The 20,752-nt window shown below is 40.5% G+C and overlaps 1 protein-coding gene across 2 annotated transcripts; it reads right to left on the bottom strand.

The window, feature by feature from the left end:
- Positions 1 to 7,960: 7,960 nt before the first annotated feature.
- Positions 7,961 to 18,731, bottom strand: LOC119030064 (LIM/homeobox protein LMX-1.2-like). Of its 2 annotated transcripts, XM_037117393.1 has the most exons (7): positions 18,494 to 18,731; positions 18,112 to 18,344; positions 17,703 to 17,884; positions 16,451 to 16,528; positions 11,913 to 11,979; positions 10,220 to 10,387; positions 7,961 to 8,844 (listed from the first exon to the last, which is right to left on the bottom strand). In XM_037117393.1, the coding sequence occupies exons 2-7, from the start codon at positions 18,284 to 18,286 to the stop codon at positions 8,687 to 8,689; spliced, it is 828 nt and encodes a 275-aa protein (XP_036973288.1). In that variant the 5' UTR covers positions 18,287 to 18,344; positions 18,494 to 18,731; the 3' UTR covers positions 7,961 to 8,686. The 2 variants fall into 2 exon arrangements, with proteins under 2 accessions (XP_036973288.1, XP_036973289.1); XM_037117394.1 differs by having other exon boundaries at positions 18,112 to 18,731.
- Positions 18,732 to 20,752: the final 2,021 nt, after the last annotated feature.

Genomic DNA, 20,752 nt, shown 5'->3' with positions numbered 1-20,752 from the left:
TTCATGTAAAAATTTAGACTGATTCTGTGGTGAAGAATGAGTTTGTGTGAGACATAGCAAAAAGATGGTTAAATGCATTCAAGGACCCTGAGTTTGTATAAAGCTTAACTTGACTAACATTTACATAGCCGTGTGGTGGAACCAACTGTCGGTAACCTGACTACACAGAGATCACATCAACAGTCGAACTGTGAACAAACCTGATAAATCCAGCACATGTGGATTACATTGACCTCAGTGAAGAGTCCTGTGCTTAGCCATGCTATGCTATACTGTATGCCATCTAAGCCCAGTTCAACCTTACCAGTCTTTGAGGAAAATGGTGCTGATGGTTCCGTAGCTGAAGCCAAACAGGAGAATGTTGTGGTTCTGATGTTGAACTGTGCCTTCCTGCAGTGCAGTGTCTGATGGAAGAAAGTGGATGCCGAAAACTAGTTGCTCCTTTCCTTTGCAGAGGTAGCTGCTCTGTGCTTAGTTGCTTGTGTTCCTGTTGCTTGTGGAGCTAGTTTTCATTTCTTTCTTTTTTTGGGGGGGACATTTTAATGCATAATTGCGACATACATCTTTAAGTTTGGGGCATTGAGTGTTCAAACAATCACTGTTTTTTCAAATAAATCTTAGCATTACGTCACTGCATCCAATGTCAAGCTAATGATCCAAGCTTAACTCATGTGCTGTTAAGGTATATAATATTTTAACAGTTGACAATTGACAAGTTTCGCATTAAATGATTGCAGTCAAATGAGCCTTTATTTGAAAAAATATGGTCAAGCCAGCCAAATTTTGATTTTTGTTAAGTGTCTGTTGAGGAATTATTACGGTACAGCCACTTCAAGCCGCATTGTAACAAAAGAGCCTTTTCAGCACATAGTAGTGAGCGAGGCCCAGCCAAGGAATACAATCAGAACAGTGCTTTGATACCATAATGCTGAGCTAGGAGAAAGCTCTCTAACATCCACCCACTGCCAGTCAGAACAAGATTTAGTTTAGCTCAAGTAAACTCAGCATGCTAAACAATACAATTCAAACAGCAACAAGTAAAATAGATGCACTTTAGATTATAAATTGTAATAATAATACTAATTAATACAAATTAATTAATGTAATAATACATTCTCAAAAACAAGAGGAATAATGCTTTATTTGTCTCACTACATCCATGATAATAATCATCATATACACTTCTAGAAAGCTGGGAGTAACCAAACTGGTTGGACTGATGCTGATGCATCTTATATGTAGTGTTATTTGCATTCTCCTGTATTAGGTTAAATCAGGCACATGTGGATTACATTGACCTCAGTGAAGAGTCCTGTGCTTAGCCATGCTATGCTATACTGTATGCCATCTAAGCCCAGTTCAACCTTACCAGTCTTTGAGGAAAATGGTGCTGATGGTTCCGTAACTGAAGCCAAACAGGAGAATGTTGTGGTTCTGATGTTGAACTGTGCCTTCCTGCAGTGCAGTGTCTGATGGAAGAAAGTGGATGCCGAAAACTAGTTGCTCCTTTCCTTTGCAGAGGTAGCTGCTCTGTGCTTAGTTGCTTGTGTTCCTGTTGCTTGTGGAGCTAGTTTTCATTTCTTTCTTTTTTTTTTTTTGGGACATTTTAATGCATAATTGCGACATACATCTTTAAGTTTGGGGCATTGAGTGTTCAAACAATCACTGTTTTTTCAAATAAATCTTAGCATTACGTCACTGCATCCAATGTCAAGCTAATGATCCAAGCTTAACTCATGTGCTGTTAAGGTATATAATATTTTAACAGTTGACAATTGACAAGTTTCGCATTAAATGATTGCAGTCAAATGAGCCTTTATTTGAAAAAATATGGTCAAGCCAGCCAAATTTTGATTTTTGTTAAGTGTCTGTTGAGGAATTATTACGGTACAGCAACTAGTTTTCGGCATCCACTTTCTTCCATCAGACACTGCACTGCAGGAAGGCACAGTTCAACATCAGAACCACAACATTCTCCTGTTTGGCTTCAGCTACGGAACCATCAGCACCATTTTCCTCAAAGACTGGTAAGGTTGAACTGGGCTTAGATGGCATACAGTATAGCATAGCATGGCTAAGCACAGGACTCTTCACTGAGGTCAATGTAATCCACATGTGCCTGATTTAACCTAATACAGGAGAATGCAAATAACACTACATATAAGATGCATCAGCATCAGTCCAACCAGTTTGGTTACTCCCAGCTTTCTAGAAGTGTATATGATGATTATTATCATGGATGTAGTGAGACAAATAAAGCATTACATAGTGTTATTTGCATTCTCCTGTATTAGGTTAAATCAGGCCTCTGATGAGCTTTGGGGGTTATGAGGCGACAAGGAGAGGAGGGGGAGGAGGTGTGAGCCACAAGCAATTGAAATCATGCTGCTGACTGACTAAATAAGTACTGAATTTTCTCAAATAAAAGCCAGGTCTCTAATAATCACTGGGGCGTGGTTGGGAAAACAATACATTTAATTTACTTACTTTCCAGAGACACAAAGTTTTTGTTGGAATGGTCTTAAAAGGTTGTTTAATAAAATAAACAACAAAAAGATTTTGATTATAATGAAGATTTCTTTTTTTTCCCTGAGAAATCAACAACCACAAAAACAAAATGATCAACAACAAAAACATCAGTACCAGTACTGGCCCAGAATCTCACAGTTTCCACACTCAGTGCCTGAAATTCCAACACAAACACAAACACACACACACACACACACACACACACACACACACACACACACACGCACACACACACATAAATATAACAGCTGTCAGATTAGTCTCAGCGTACCTGTTACCATGGAAAAGGGAATTATAAACATTAAACAGGATTGTATATGTCTTGGTAAAGAAAATAAATAGACTTGAGATGTATAGACTTAAGGATATTACATTACTCAAGGATGATTCCACACATTAGGTTTATTAGGTTCATGAGCATTCAGTGGAGGTAGACATCTCTTTACTGCAAAGACTACAGAGACTGAAACTGTTCAAATTGTGTAGTCTGACTGATAAAGTGACAAAGTCAAAGCAAGATGTGAGCTGACATGAAGAGATTAATCTTTTTCTGTTAATATGATTATGCATCCACACAAGTATAGCACCAAATCACACCTGAGGATAAAATGAAATGAGTACACTCTGTATAACATATTTTGATGCAGTTACCCCTTACCCAGCCCAAATCACATTATAGGCTTTGAGAGACCTGCCAGTCCCTTCCATACCCTATTCTGCCACAAGGTGGCTGCACTGCTGCAGTGCACCTCAACAGTCATTTTTCATCTTCACAGGCTCTTTTTGAAGTCTGCCATTTTGTGAACTCTTAAAGAGTTGAAAGATGTCTGTTAAGATGTGTCAAGACTGGCAGCTCTGGTTTTTTAAAGAAGAGAGGGTGAAAACCATAACACACGCAAAGAACTACCTGCCCTCTGGCATCCATTTGTCTGTGTCAGAGCCAAGGTGAGGAAGAGTATGCCTGTAATGTGACTGAGGGCAGCAGGTTACAGGGCTGAGCAGAAAGTGAGTTTGTTCCCAGATCTGTAGAGACCGAGGTGTCAGCCACCGACTCAGTCAACAGCAGGGCTGCTTTCTGACAGCCCAGCGTCCTCAGGGCAGAGAACTCTATCATGCTAGAGTGGCGGCTTGGCCAGATTGACTGCTCTTCTCGCTCACACCTGTGATGTCAGATTACCGTGTCGATAAGGTGCGGAGAAACCCTGTGATGTCAGAGAATGTCTCACAGCTGAGTGCAGCAGGCCCAGAGCGCAGCCCCGGGACACCAGCAACAGACACTCACTATTTATCTCATATTTACAAGAGAGCGCCAAGAATGTGGCATGTGTGAGGATTAGCATTCCTCACAGAAAGATCCAATCTGCAGACATGTGAGGAGGCAAAATTGCCGCCGTTCATGTTCAACAATCAAGTCTCACCTGTTCTTCACTGCAACAAACAGCCCTGTGTGTTTGATTACAAGACTCTTCAATATTCACTTAATCTATGTCTGGGCTTCACATCCAACTAAGATAAACTTGTATTACTGTAAGTTCTAACACTTACAATTAAAATTACATTCTAACAAGTTGACAGACTGCAACAGAAACAAAAAGAATCCAAAAAAACACTAAAATGTGACATGAAGATGAAATAAAAATGTGCTGGGCAGTTGATGTATAATAATGTTAACAAACTGCACCAATCTCTCTCTCTGTCTATTACATTTAGATGTAAACATCTAAACATCTGTAACTTATAACACTAATTAATCAAAGGCCAGTTGTGCTCAGGTCTGCTGGCCTCGGTCAGTTGTGGCTCTCTTTAAGCAGATAGTCACACTCACTGGAAGCAGACTGTTGGTATAAGTCTTCTCTTAGTTGCCTATTTCAGGTGCCATTCTTTGCAGTTTACACCTTGATTCCACTGGGCTTGTATGTGTGCGACGCTGTTTTGTTCTGTTCTCCACACTGCTTCATACCCCAACTTGTAGCGTTTCAGAACGGTTTGTGTTTGTTTGATATGTTATCCTCTTTTTTGTGCTTCTACCATGGGTGAGTAGGCTACGAACTTTTATGGTTTTGTTCGTCAGTTTTGATACGTTTTTTTATTGACAACTGACCTTGTGCTGTAAATCCTGAGTCTGCACAGGGTGATTTACACCTGTGCTCTACCTGTGTCTGACTTCCTGCTCCATCAGCTCTGCACAGCTTGACACTTGTGGTCTGTGTCCATCAATGATAGACTCGGCGCGTGTTCTTTGAGCGGAGATTCATTTCTGGGATGCTTCTGAACATGCTGTGGTGGAACCAGGAGCATTGTCTAGAACCATGATTAAGTCTGGCGGCCTTTTACTGTTTACAAAATCCCTTAAAAACAACAATAACCTTAAAATGACAAGGTAACCCATCCCCAACCTGGCAACAAGCTAGCTGCTTGTTCTTTTTTTTTCCAGGGATTTTGTCATATTAGTGCCAGGGCAATGAAAATCAGGTTCTTACAACACTGTTTTGCAGGGGCACCATCACTGCATCCTGGGCTTCTCTGGACAATTATGATTAGTTTAAAGTTGTTATTTGTAAGAAAAGTTGATTTTTGAGTCTCATTCCGAACTCCTCAAATAATGACACCCTGGGTTTCCCAATTTGTCTGAAGCTGACGCTTGTAGGACAGGTTGGCGGCCATCCCAAAGCTTCAGTTTTGGATGAGCTGGGAGTGAGACTCAAAAACCACTTTTTCTTACAAATAGGTCTAAATAATCCAGAGCATTGTGTGACCCCATATACCCTTTCTACTTTCTACCTATGTAGAAAAGTCCTTCTCCATAGTCTTTCCTCCAAACACCTGAGTCTTTTCTTTAGCGGCCACACAAGCTACAGCCCTTCTGGCCTCCTGGTACCTGTCTGCTTATTCAGGAGACCCCTGGACCCAGTCAAAAGTCCTCTGTCTTCAGTCTGACAGCCCCCCTCGCCACTGGTGTCCACCAGCGGGTTCTTGGGTCAACCTCCACGACAGGCACCAATGACCTTCTGACCAAAGCTCCTAGTATCTGCCTCTACAATGGAAGCTTTCAACATGGCCCATTTGGATTCAATGTCCTCAACCTCCCCCTGGATAAGTGAGAAGTTCATTCAGAGGTTGAAAATTAGGACCCGGTGGACTGGGGCCTCCTTCAGACGTCCAACAAGAAAACACCACTCGGGTTAATTTGAGGCAGGCAAGGTAATGGTACATTTCTCTACAGCTTTTCCACTGATATATCTTTTGAATTATAGAGCTGCTAGAGTGAAGTTTGTTATAAGGTGTATATAACTATTTAAACTCAATGCGGTTTGTTGTTTGTGATGCACTTTTTGAGAACATTTTGAGAAATATTTGAAATTCATGTTAGTTCTTCTTCTTATCAGGCATCTGATGTAAGCTCAATGAGGAATGCTGTGAGTATGTTTGGTCGCCATGGCCTCTGAATCACCCAGGAAATGTTTGCCGGTAACACTGAGGCCAAACGTTGTTGGGCGGCAGGTTTCATCGTGTAGAAAGCCGCTGACATCTGTCTCGCTCTGTATCTTCCACCTGACTGAACTCAAACCATGAGATGTCTTTGTGTGCTGTCGTGTGCATGCATCACTTTTTTATGATCAATTGTTTGGCAAAGAGGCGGCTGTTTGTCTTTCAGCCAGCAGCTTGGCGGAGCGGAACAAAGTTATTCCACTCATGTTCACTCACAGCTCGTACAAAGAGGAGGAAGGGATTTGTTGCATGGTTGGTAAATATTGTTGCCGTCTGTCAGTCATGAAACCAAGTGGAGGGATAGGTGGACTACATGTACTATTTAGTGTCCCATATCCAACATGCACATCTACAAGGTACAAGCACACACAGAAAAAACACACTTTCGGGATATTGATCTAATATTTCTAGTGTTAGTGTGTGCAGAACCTGTGTGGGCTTTTTCTTGGAAAAAAATAAGATAAGACAATTGGCACAAAGTACCTCTGCCATTGCCGAAACATGAAAAGGCATTGTTTTCCCGGTAACTATCTCCAGGTAAAAGTTCAACAGCTGGAATAACTGTGGAAACTCTACACTGTGACAGTTAAAGAACCGTGCTGATTGAGAAGGCAAAGAAGGTGAAGAGGGAAAATGATAGAGACCGAGGTAAAGCAGGAGTCATTCACTCGATGGGTGCTCAGCTGTTCTGTCAAAGTTTGTTCCTCAGTTGATACTGTACTTAAAGTGAAACTCTCGCCAAAGTGCAACCTAGGCTTTGTTTGTGAATGTATATGAGACAAACCTTTGTGTAAAAGCATAATTACGTAGAGAGAGGCACTTTTAAGATTGACCGTATTTTCGTTTTTGGGTCAAACTTTTCAGTGGGAGTGCATGGGGCACTTTTACGCTGGCATCAAAATCTCTATTTTTAAAACACTAAGAAGGCTCGACACAACATGAAACTTTGCTTGTGGTATCACTGATTGGTTAGTCGCCATCCACAAGGGGAGATGGGATAACAATGGCAGCGTCAACAACACGAGCAGAACATGCTGCTGCATGCGACTGGCCTGAAGACCCCCCGCTGCGTAAGGCCACTTTTGACGGTTGGAGATACAAACATTACTTTGAATTTGTTGAACGTAAGGAAAATAACTTGACTGTAAGGTGCACACTTTGCCCATGTTGGAAACTTCTCTCCACCGCTGCTAACACTACCTCAAACTTAATGAAGCACCTACAGAGACAGCACACATAAAGCTTGTTGCTAAGGAACCGTGGAGCAACATGAATGAGACGCCAAGCAAGCATGAAGGAGAATGTAACGAGTATAACACTAGTAATGTAACTAATTACTTTCTTCAGGGAGTAATCACGTAATGTAAAGCATTAATATTTTTGAGAGTAATGTGTAATGTGTAATATATTACTTTTTTACACGAACACGAATATTCTTGCACCACCAATGAGTTCCTCCAGGACATATTGCAATAAAATTGGCGACCTTCAGACTTAATGCTTATTGGCAAATGTTAGGAAGCCACACACCAAAATAAGCTAGTGACCACGGTAAAGATTATTTCTGCTAAACATCAAGGTTATATTGCCCCTTTGAACTTGTTAGTATACTGATTTAAGCAGTTACCCAAAGTGCAGTCAGTGTATATGGCTTGTCAGGTTGTTATTTTTCCCTAGCTGGCTGATGTTGCAAGATATAGTATTCTTTCTGCCAGTGTTTGCTGATTGTCTCTCATATAATTCAACAAAAAAGAAGAGTTCAAGAGGATGCATGTTTTTTATTTGAAGTACAAACACTTTTTATAAGTTAGCACTTTCGAAATGCACTCCAACAATCTCGATGGAAAAAATAAATAGTGAAACAATGCTAATTTACACACTCATTTAAACAACACAAATACTATGATAAAAAGCAGAATCAAATAATCATTGATTAGGATGCTTCTTTTTTGTATGTTCCAATTGGATCATATTGTCATTTTAAATAGAAATGTAATATAAATTGTATACCAGCACGTTGGTTAGAAATAAATAAATTGCTATCCATCCTTACATGCAAAGCTGGATGTTTCTGAGGAACAGTGATTATATAAAAAGCAGTATACACACTCAGCATCAGCTGGCTCACAGACCACCCTCTTTACAGCAGACAAGCTTGATAATTGGGTAAAATTACATCACCAGCACCGTATTTGCTTTACTGTCCCATTGAAAAAAAATGTATAACAGTATCAATGCACCTATTGAACTATGTTACCTACGGAGAAACATTTAGTTTATGTTTCTGTGACACATTTTAATTTGGACAAATTTTTCATCAATCAGGTTTTTCATACCACAAATAAACACTTTCATTATGATATCTGTAGAAATGCTGACAGCTATCCCTTTAACAAATTGAACCTGCTTCACCTACTGCTTCGACCTGCCATGCAGACAGCGGGGGAATGTGGAGGCATGTGAAGTTTCCGTTTCAAGTGTTCCCTTTCCTTTGGCAGGTGGAGGTCAGTCAGGTGTATTTGATGGCTTTTATCCTGCAGTCACATTCTCCTCCTCATTGATTCATGTCTTGCAGGAAAATCCTGTCGCCTGTGTGGCTTGTGTCTGCACTGCTGTGTGCTCACTGGTCATGGCCATGGGAGGTGGTGTGGTGGGTGATGACAGGGTCTCAGGAGGCAAAGTAGGAGCTCTGCATGGAGTACAGGTGGTCAATGGGGTTTCCGGCCTGTGCTTGCAGGGACCCTACATCTGGAGTGGCCATGAAGCAGTCACTTAGGCTTGTCAGAGAGGTGTCACTGTCGATATCGTGAAATATGGAGTCTGTACCTGGGAAGAGCAGAAAAAAGATGGGGAAGTCAAAAACTATGGAGTTTCACTAGCTTCACTGCTGAGATCTGGTTAGCTATGCCCAGAAGTGTTTTTGAAGAGGTCTGCTTCAACCAAAATTTACTTTGTTAATCGAAGGGAGCTGCAAAACAAGCTGACACAAAGCCCTGACATACTATATTAGTTGCTGTGGAGTTGATGACAGTGAGACTGAACCACAGAATAAATGTCTTAAAACCTAAACAGAAAGCTCTGTAGGACTTGGAAACTGCAGATTTAGTAACAGTTCTTCTGGGTTTACATGTTACATAATTTTCATTGAAAAACTAAACTAAATGTTGACATCCTTCTGAGGTTTACATTGATTTTCTAAAATGGAGCTTGTATAACAATGCTGCTCATAAGAATCAGATCATTTTTAAATACTTAAAAAATACTCACATCACTAAATAAATCCTCAAAACAGTTGGCAATGAATTTAATACACAACTACTAATTGATTAAGAAATTGATCATTGCCACTCCAGTTGGTATTTGACGAGCTCAGAATCAACCATCTCACAAATTGGAATTTTAACTAAAATTATGGTGAAGGTCTTATTAGCAGAAAACTGTTTAATGGATTCAGTTTAATAGCCATTTATAGCCAACTTGCTATGCGATCGAACTGAGCCAACACTGATGCAGCTGCTGATAATAACTCAATTGTTCACAACAATCAGATCTGCATTCCTACAAACTGAACATTAAATTGTGTGTGTGTGTGTGTGTGTGTGTGTGTGTGTGTGTGTGTCACAGGAACAGACTTTTCAAAATATTCAGTTGCAGTGGTGATTGTTGATAACTTTTTGATCTGTCATCCATTTTTAATCAGCTACCCCTCCTTATTGGTTCATTCCATCACTGGGAGTGAGGATGACATTAACAGGTGCCAACTTGGTAAGAGTAGGAAAACAACAGAGGCTGACGTATCCTGACTCTACACTAGATCCTACATTTCCCATAATTCAACGTGATTGTATGTTTAAACAACATGGTTCACAAGCCTGAAACAGGAAATTCCATGCTATGGTAAGATTAATGGACCTAGTAGCTGCCTGAAATAAAAACAGGAAAACATGTCAAACCACTGCAATAGTCCACTGTGATGGAGGGCTGCAGCCTATCCCAGCATGCCCTGGCTGAAACTTAAAGGTACTCTTTGTAAGAAAAGTGGAGTCTCCTTCCTAACTCGTCTTCAGCTGGAGACCACTATGGACAAGACTCAGCAGTCCTCATTAAAATGAAATGAACAAAAAGAATATAGAGAATTAATAAACTGAATAGGCTAAACCTTTAATCACAGGTATAGACATTAATAGAGTGTGATGCTCACCATAAGGATTCATGTGGTCACCAGGCATCTGTGGAGGGGTTAGGCCCTGCTGGAAGGGGTCAGTGCTGTATCTGTTGTGCTCCATGGTTACCAGCTGCGCCTGCTGGTTTGGAGGTAGAGGCCCCGAGTAGGAGCTGAGCAGGCCCTCCATACAACCTGATACCACCTCTGGAAGAGTCAGTGGCAACAAGTGAGGACAGGGTAACGACCGAGGTAGTGATTGCCTTTTATTCTTGCACCTTGGCTAATCATCACTGAGTAAGCACAATAATGCTTTATATAGTCATGCATTATTTGGTAATGTGTTACAGTAATGTGCTAACCTTTCATTGGGTACTGGCGTATTGGGTAATTACAGTTAAGTGCCTTACCCAACACTGTCGGCCTATTTATGGTAGGCTACCACAAACACAACACACTGGACTGCTGCTTATTTAATACAGTAAAAGCTATTGATTGATTGAAAAACTGTACATGCACCACCTTTACGTAACAAGTCCCATTTACACTTGTCATTTCAAGGTCTGTCCAGGCTATATGACATGGTGCCAAGTCCACGGTTATGCTACCTAGCCAACATCCATCGATGCTTCTGATTGTATTTATTCTATATTGATGTTATTAGCTCTTATTTGATATGAAATGATTATCTGATCAGCCCAAGACACAAGTGCAAATGAGTATCAAATTTAATCTGGATTATATCCCAATATCAGACAGCTAAAATTAGAAAATTGTCCCTGTTGCCTGAATCAGGATTTTCTGGTTGTGTGTGTGTTTTGTGCCTTAACACGTTTTTGTATTTATTTTGTGTATTTAGAATCTGTGAATTTGCTGTCTTGCCTGGATAGGAAGGAAAGGATTCTCTAGCTCTGGACCACTGAGCACCAAACACCCATGTAGATATGAACACAGACACTGCTTACATGTTTTTACAACAAACCACTTCTCAAACTCACATACTGTAAATGCACTGAAACTGACTTGACTGTTTGATGTTGTGGATATCTAACCCATCATCCAGGAGACTCCATCTCATCCTAACATCAACTTCAAACATCCCCCATTTGCTGGTTTGCTTTGCTCATTTGGTTAACAGCAGCAGCTTCCACTATAATAAACCCTGCCTGCTATGCCAATATTGACATGCTGGAAGTCCCTGAACAGATAGAGGCAGTGCTTGCCAAAGCACTGAGACACTTATCTAAACTGTGGGCTCATATCCGCTGTGAGACCACTGTGGCAATAAGCCTGCGAGCTATGAGGAGCTGTGCTGCAGCAAGACTCAACGCTGTGGCCCACACTTTATAGCCTAGCTGTCGGAAAATTCATTTTTACCAGCAGAGCTGACACACTGGCTTCGGAGAATGGGACTCATTCTAAAGCCTACAAAACAGGGAATGTTTGCTAAGTGACTCTACTCTGTTTATTATTCTCATAAAAAATTTAATATTTCAAGCTGTTTCTCCAAATAATTAATCAATGATGTAGCTCTCAGTAATCACTATCATTACAGTTATAATGGACAGATTACATCTTGCACATGGAATTCACACTGTGCTTTTCTTTTTGCAACCTCAGCGAAAGAAGCTTATAAGCACTGGGTATACACACACGCACGCACACACACACACACACACACACACACACACACACACACACACACACACACACACAGATGATAAATCCTCACCTTGGCCTAGCCTTTGGCTGTTGTGTTGCTCCTGCTGTTGCTGCTGTCTGCGGGCTAACTTTTTCATCTGTAAATACACAAACACAGTAAAATCTTAGTATGCGGCTCACAGGCATTTATTAAAGAGTCACTGACAGACTGATGGCATTTTTCCGTCACATCTGCCAGCCTGGCTCAACTTACTTTGACGCATCAGCCCAGCACAGTAGGGGTTTGCATTTCCATTACAACTGGGCTACCTGCTTGAGGGTGTGGTTTAGCTGATGATGTGCTTGGCTTGTGTAATGTCAGAGGAGTGGCTGTATCTCCCCACAGCACTATGAAAAATATATATTCGATGGAAAACATGTTTAATTTTCTATTAATTTTCTTCACAACAAAACTTCATTATTTAGTTTTTTTTAAAGCTCATCTTCAACACAATCAGAAAAAGCTGACTTTTTTTTTTTTTCCAGCAGTGACGCAACACTAATTTCTCTCAGGTGTCCAGCACAGATGTAAGTTTTGCAAACACAGGCTCATTTGAGGTAGAGACTGGGTCAACACTGGTTGTGGTTCTCTCTTGGAAGCAAGGCGGGTGCATTTTGGACCTTCTCCATTGAACATCGCTCAGTGTAGCTTCGCTCAACTAGGCACTGCACAACTAGTAATAGAAATGCACAGCTCGGCCAAAAGTGCCAGTGAAAAAGCTCCATGAGAACTCACTTTTCCAGCGTTTTCTAAATGATATATTCAAAATATCAAATTTCTAACAAAGCTGTGTTATGTGGAAGTCCCTTACTAGAAAAACATAATTCTATTAAAGACTGATGGTTGTTAGTTCTGTTGTTATTTGTTATCTCAGGAACCCTGCACATTGCATATTGTTGTTATTTAATATCAGTTGAGATGGAATGGTGCCATTTTGAAAAGGAAGAAAAATGTGTGGAACAAAAACGATGATGTCTCTGGTTTTTAAACTGTCCATAATAAGGCTAACAGTGTTGTGCAATGCAGACCAGTGGACTGGCACCTACATTGCCCACAATGCAACATAGCATTAGTTGTTAGACTTCGAGTTACACTTTAAAACTTTGACAACTGACCACATATTTGCATAATGGGACATACTGCATCTAGTGTCAGTACATACCGTGTGTTGACTTATAATTTATTTTATTTTATGCTTCAATCAAAGGCAGCTAACTATACATTTCTTGTAATTCTCCACTTGCACAATGCAGTGTGATGTATATCCACTGTACAAATGGCAAGTCCTTTTGCTAGTGTCTCCACAACAGATTTGTATACAGTTATCTCTGTGGTTTTTCATCCCTTACTTACTGTTCGTTTTTTGTATAGACTTCTTGGCAGCTCCTCCAAACACTGAGTGTAATATCAATCGCAACAACACACCTGTAAATGTTTGCGATGGTTTTTGAGGAAATCCAGTTACGTTAGCTGACAAGCTAACCTTGCAACCTCTGGACGCTAACAGACCAATTGCGTATGTTGTAAATCATATAACATGACACTAAATTACATTGGCGCATTCGGACCAGCGAGGCGACTTGGGTGAGTTAAAAATAGACACATTACAGCTGTTGGTTTTACATTGTGCGCACCAAATACACTATCATGTTCATTTTCCATCAGGCAGTTCAAAGCCAGTCTGTCTCATATGTTCTGAGACTGCGTGATTATTAACAGTGGCAATATTAAGCGCTACTAAGAGAAGAAGCAGCAAACTTACCCACTCAAATCTAAATTCAGTGGCACAGAAAACAAAGTTGTTAAATGTGTTGAAGTTGTTTAAGTTGGTAGAGAGTGTTAAGATTTGAAATGGAGTCAAATATAAAGAAAAAGCAAAAATCAAAGTACTCTGTTTTTATTTTCTCTTAAACAAATGGTTTACTAATAGTGGCACATTTTTCAGAACATTTATTTACTATAGACTGCTGATTTAAAATAATTTTAGTTAAATGGGAAAACTGACAACATTGTTGAAATACAGAATTGTACTTTATATAATTTGACAGTCAGTGGTTGACTACATACAGATGCTGACACAACTATTTGGCTCCTTGTATATGTATATGTATTTTTCTGATGGTCCGGACCTTTGCTTGAAGAAATGTTCTCTAACTGTGCCTCTTTCACTTGAATTGTAATCACACCATTTGCAACACAGAATCAGTGTGTATGGTGTAATGGATCATGACATGAGAGCTCAGTTGTGTCTCATTCAGATCACACCCATCTTCAAACTCTGCCTTAATATTGATCGAAACTAATACACCTGTAAAAGTATGTGATTGTATGTTGGATGATTGTTACTGTGTCGCACTGACAACATCTGTCCACAGACAGTCAGACAGACAGACATGAAAACACCTGCCAAACTACTCAGAACAACTTCTGTGTTAGTTCCCTCTTAAACAGGCGTCTCCAGTACCACATTGCCATGAAAACACACACACACACACACACACACACACACACACACACACACACACACACACACACACACACACGTGTTTATTATTATTATTATTATTTTTTACTGTAAATGAGCAGAACTGAGGCTATGTGTATGTTCAGCAGAGATACAGTATGTTGGGGGAAGACTATACAATGGAACAGTACTAAGCATTTTTGTGCTGTAACAAAAAATAAATTCCACTGGTGTTGATTTTACTTGCACGTTCAGTACAACATCAATGTTCCAACAATGAGTTAAAATGCCATGTTATACTTATAGATTGATAACTGACTGCAGTAACAGGCCAATTGGATATTCAGACAAGCCTCTCTCAAGTGACACTGAATGGTAGATTATAAATGATTGATCCATTCAGGCTTAACTGATGAAGAACTGGTTTAGACAATTAAGCACTTTGGCAACAGTAAGATCCACTTTTTCACAAGTGATCTGGATCTGGATCATGATACCAATTCTGCATGCATCATTATAACATCTTACACATTATGAGGATCAAGATTTTGGACTTGACAAAACTTGAGGACTTGACACACTACAGTGTGTGAGGGTAGGGTCACAGACAGAGACAGCTGAAGGCATCCATTAGCTCATTTCTGTTGGAGGCAGAGGGTGGGCTCATCTGTTACTCTTGCTTGACGGCTTTAAGTTGCAGGAAGAGGCAGAGTGACTTTCAGATGTTTTCAAGAATCTAGCTGAAATGTACAGTTTTTACATTTACACGTGGCGCAGAACACTTGCACCAGAATGCACGATTTAATTTTATTTAGCTGAAATTTGACAGTCTCCTGTCTCATCCCTGAATTTGTAAGCCAGCCTTTATTGACGCCAATACGGATTTGTTTTTGGATCAAAACAACAGAACAGCTGAAATTGTGGCAGTAAGACTGTAAGACTGCCGTAATCTCCACTCAGTGAGTGAAGAGCAGAGGCACAGTAAGACTGGCAGCCACCAAGGGTGTCATTTCACTGGGGATGGGGTGGGGCCCATCCTGAGCCACTCCTCGATACACATGAATGTGCATTGCTTGACTATAAACCTGACTATACTGACACCATTATTCACTGAAGGAGGCTCCCCTTTTTTTTAGGGGGGGGGGTGCTCAGAGGCAGTGTACTGTCAGTGCAGCTCATTGTTGTCATTGCTACCAAAAACTCAAGGAAGGGTATCAATAATTGGACTATGTACAATTGCAAAACAATACAGCATGTAGCTATCCCTCCCTCCCTCTGGTCGTACGATAGGACGCCCAAACCAGGGGGTGTGACACAGGGGGCAGCCGAGAAAAGGCACTCAGCTGCGAGTCCCACAGTTCCTCCACCCTCTTGCTGTCCAGAAGACAACCAGGATCATCCAAATCTCTGTTCGACTGACCTCCAATGTTATTGCTGTATGTAACTGTATGTTCAGTGGTTGTCTGGTGTTAATGGGTTGGCATTGTGTTTTTCTCACAGTTGGATTGTAAAAAAAATAAACCCCCATTAAACGCCAGCGACGGAATTAATAGAGATGGTAGAATGCATTTATACTGTTTTCCCTTGTTAGATCCATGAGTTTTAGCAGCAGAAAAACCACTTGATATGTTGGCAGATGTCATCACAGTTCAACGATGATGTAACACCTTTTTTTATTGCGAGATTGCAAAATTCGGTATATGGTAACATCCCTTGTATATCCAGCTTCCTCATGTTTCAGTCACATATAAGAAAATACCTGACATTAAAGAAAAAAACTAGACTAATTTTCCAATCCTAATTTTTCTCAGTCACTTTTCCACTCATTTGTTTGTCATTCTATCTTGTGTTTTTGTATTTATTTTCTATTTAAGATAATGTATATTTTTCTGATTGTTTTACCTGTAGTTTTGCATCTCGAACTGTTGTAACAAGTGAATTTCACTGTTGTGGGATAAATAAAGACAATCTTAATCTTGATCTTAACTTTTAAGAATCAGGGTTAATTTTCCATTCAAAATCTCTAAACAGTATCCTCTGCCTGTCCAGTCACCATAGTAGACTTGAGCTGATATTTCAGGCTACTGTGCTCTGCTTTACTGACCTTCGCTCTCTGGTTCTGGAACCAGACCTGGACCACACGTACGCTGAGGCCTGTCTCTGCAGCCAGGGTCTCTCTCACCTGCAAGTCACAGCACAGTCACACTCGTCAGCCATCATGTGTCAGGGTTGTGCACGCATATGTCCGATGGTTATTATGTAATCAGACATACAATGCTAATAATCTGAGAGAGGTATACACAGTGCATTTCAATAAACAACTTCCATTTCCTTCAATAGCCAAGTTGATTTGGTTAGTGAGTCCATCTCGGATATTCATAGAGCTTTCATAGATGGACAGAATAATTCATTGATAAACAGAAGAAACAGTAAATGTTGCAGAATTGGCTCGGGAATGTAGAGTTTCATGGCATTAATCCCTTGTTTCAACAAGACTAATTTATTTTTGATTGCAATGAAAAAATTAGCGAGACCGAACTAGTCAATCCATCGAGCGTGTGCTCAACAGGCTCAACAGGCTATTGTAAGGCTAGTGGCTCATGACAGGCTGTAACATGGACATGTACGTTATGAACAGAAAAATGAAAATGCTGGAATATGTTTCTGTCTCTGCCAGTGAGGGAGTAAGTGCAAGCTCTACGGATTGACTAGTTTGGTCTAGCTACCGGAAGACACGGATGTCAACAAACCGGTTTGTGGCTACTTGCACAAACACACTGTTTTAACTACTTTTTTATTCATTTTGAGTCATACACGCTACAGCGCTGTGTTGTAAGGTGTCTGCTGATGTTGCATAACTTTTGGGGTGAGATGTGGAGCATGTTAAGAAGCTTAAAACACAGTGTAAAGTTCTGACTCCATGCTGTTAGCTGTCAATGCTAACTCTCCATTCACGGAGCCCTGTAATGGCTGGACCAAATGTGTTCGCGTCTTCGGTACTGGCAAGCCAAGGGTAGCTTGAACAATGAAGCTGCATGATTAAATCGACCGAAATTGTCCTCTAATATGTGAAATTGGGTTACCCTGTTGGACTCCTGTCTTTCTACACACTATTCATCTAGTTATTTCTATTGGAGTTTTTGTGTGCTGTGCCTTCCTAATCTTGTAATCCTGACAACTGACTGAACAGTATTGATCTCAGCCTGATTTCCTAATTTAACAGGAGGAATGAGAGAATAGTAAAAAGAGTGTTATAGTTGCACTGTGGACACCAAAGAAAGCTTTAGAATGCCTACAGTTTGACAAGTGTTTAATTTCAGACAGATATCTCAGTACTCTCAGTCCAGTCTGCTCACCTTTCTGCAGGGTTTCGAGGAGACCTCGAACGAGGCCTTGAAGGCTCTCCTCTGCTGGGTGGTGAGGATTGTGCGCGGCCGTTTGGGCCGCCGAGGGTCTTTGCTGTCATCACTTCCTTTCACTGCTGAAGGGCACTTTGCTGACTTCACATCCCGATCCTCATCCTCATCCTCACTCTTATCTGCCACCACATTAGGATTTAGTCACAGACTGCAGTTTTGTGCTTGACTGCAAATGTAATGTAATGAAAATTCTCCTTTCTGTATAACAAGAAAAGTCAAATTGAATTGGACCAATGCTTATGAGATCCAAAATTTTGCCTTAAGTTTAGTACATTATGTTATTAACTGGATGTGTTTTAAACTCCCTGGGTTTATATCAGTGTGCTGTAAAAAGCTCCAGTGTTACCTGAGTCTGAGTTGTCCAGACTGACTGTGCTCAGCAGGTCGTTCTCCCTCTCATAGTCCCTCTTGCACAGCAGCTGACCTTCTTTCAGAACAAACTCATCTCCCTTGCACAGCTGGCGCTCACAGATACAGCAGCAGAAGCAGCTAAGGTGGTAAACACTCTCCAGAGCTCGCATTACAAACTCTGTGGGCGCTATGGTCTCCAAACAGCCGCTGCACTTGGTGGCAAACAACCTGAGGACACACAAGAGACAGAGGAATGTTTTACCAGTTAGAATCTTGGGGGGAAAGGTGTTCGAAAACCACAGAAGAGACTTAATTGAAAAAGCAATTAAGTTATTCGACACAGTGCACAAAAAGACAGTTGAGAAAAAGAGAATTACCCTCTCCCAGACACACAGTCTCACAACAACACTGCTGTCTCACCACCAATCAGAGTGAACCATATTACTCAATGTGAAAGACCTATATTGAACATTGGACAGAAATAACTAAAAGTAGAATAGAATGTTGTAGAATCATCCATTGGCAGAATGTCTTTCATTTGTCAGACACAGATCCAACCCAAGTACGGGCTCAGCGACAGTCGAGTCCACCTCCCGCCCCTCCATGTTTAAAAGGCTGAAAGTGTGTCTGGTCCAATGAGCAAAAATTCTTGTTGATAGATAGTAGTGAATTTTCTGGTGGAGGTTAATGCTATTGGGTTTTTTTCTTTGCTGTTATGATTTAAACATCAGGGCCACAGTTTTTTTTTTGAGGACTAAAAGTGCCATAATTATCTAAAAAAACAAAACAAAAACAAACATTAAATGATGAATTAAATGTGTCATTAATTAATTGAAATTGGAATTAAATACATGTGTTATTAAATGTGTCATTAATACCAATTCATTTTATGTGTAAAACATATATAATTATTTCAATATTTAATTTATTTTTTCATGGTCCTGTGTTGCGGTGCTTCATGAATTTATTTTATTTGTCAAACTCGCCCATCAAAGTCAGTGGGCGGGGCTAACACAAATTTAGTCTAATCCATTGCTTGGTCCAAAGTCTTGAAACCAAAAGAAGAAGAAGTCTTTTAAAACATGGTGGGTATGTTGATGGAGGATCCCCATGAACTTTCTAGTGAGGGCAAGTTTTTGACATTTTGTCCTGCACCTCTCACGCCGTATCACCGTTGGGGCTAGCAGGGGACTGAGCATACTTGATTTTAAGTTGGGTGCCAATAAAGTTTTGTTTGATTGCATCAATCCATTATCTGGAATCAATTTGCCTTGACTTGATGTGCAGGGTAACCAATCAGGTGTGAGGATCCGCCCACCAACTTTAATGGGCGAGTTTGAAAGATGAAATAATTATATATGGTTTTTTGCATGAAATGTATTGGTATTTTAATGAATTAATGACACATTTAATAACACATGCATGTTAATTCATTCCGATTTAATTCCAGTTTTAATTAATTAACCCTTCCTTCCCTGAAGCCAGCGCGGGCTATTAGGCAGTATAACAACAGCCCCCTCAGCAGCAACATGTAGCTTGCACACACACATATGCTGCATACCCACAGAAAGCTCAGAATCTCTGCTACACGCTCATATAAACCACTCGTATGACCAACAAACACAGTTACAACACCGAGCGATCAAACAATGCGAGGCGAAAACACAGAAATACGAGCAGCACAGACAAATAAAGCCGGCGCAGCGGCTGCTCTGATGTTTCACTGCATCCACTCGACAGCAGAGTCTCCACACGTTCCAACAATACCATTTTCATCTTCCATTTATGCTGTGTTCCAGCTGCATTTACTCTGACACAGTTGCATCAATAGTGATGCTTACACTTCTGATGGAATCTCAATAGTTGTGATAACAAGATAATGCACATAAAGCTTGTAATTACAGAGATTTATTTATTTACTCTGAGCATGTCATTTTCGAGCAGGAGCCTCAAAAAGGGACTCAGGTAAGTACAGGTCAATGACACATTTAATTTATTATTTAATGGTGTATTTAATTCATCTAATTATGGCATGCTTAGTCCCCTAGAGTTTTTATCTCTACAGAGCAAAATCAGATAAGAAGCCAGATTTTCTCAAGATAAATGAATATGCAGTTACTTGGTTCTCATTTGAAACCTTTTCAAGCTCTCTGTATATGTGAAAGGCTTTATGATGTAGTAATGGGCCCACAGGAGGCCAGCGCAAAGGACTAATTCAGATGGAAAAAATATGGACAATTTCCAGCTCCCTACAACCACCTAATGAGGCAATACCTGATTGTGGTCACTGTCAGAGTATTATTGAACTGCTTGGGCCTTTCTGTGTGGAGTGTATGTTCTCTTTTTGCCTGCCCACAGTCCAAATATATGCACAGTAATTGGTGACTCTAAATCACTTAGCATGACTGTTATGTTTGTCTCCATGTGCCAGGCCTATGATTGACTGGCAACCTGTCCTGCTGGGATTGGCTCCTCTTCTACCAGCCAACATGATAAATTAATCAAATTTGACAATGTCACTGTTTCCACATTTCATTCGGCAAAGTGCGCGACAAGAATGTGATATGATAATTAGTATGAAAAACCCCGCATTACATTCAGTGACGTCATTAGCATTTTCAAAATGTTTTCCATCT

Source organism: Acanthopagrus latus, chromosome 12, assembly GCF_904848185.1.
Source record: "Acanthopagrus latus isolate v.2019 chromosome 12, fAcaLat1.1, whole genome shotgun sequence".
Classification (NCBI taxonomy): Eukaryota; Metazoa; Chordata; class Actinopteri; order Spariformes; family Sparidae; genus Acanthopagrus; species Acanthopagrus latus.
Note: the sequence above shows the minus strand (reverse complement) of the source record. Positions and strands in the feature narration are given on the sequence as shown.

Coding starts and splice junctions, on each gene's coding strand:
- LOC119030064 (XM_037117394.1), bottom strand. CDS start 18,286: ATGCGAGCTCTGGAGAGTGTTTACCACCTTAGCTGCTTCTGCTGCTGT. Junction 11,980..16,450: donor TCCAGAACCAGAGAGCGAAG/GTCAGTAAAGCA, acceptor GTGTATTTACAG/ATGAAAAAGTTAGCCCGCAG. Junction 10,388..11,912: donor CAGCCAAAGGCTAGGCCAAG/GTGAGGATTTAT, acceptor TGACTCTTCCAG/AGGTGGTATCAGGTTGTATG.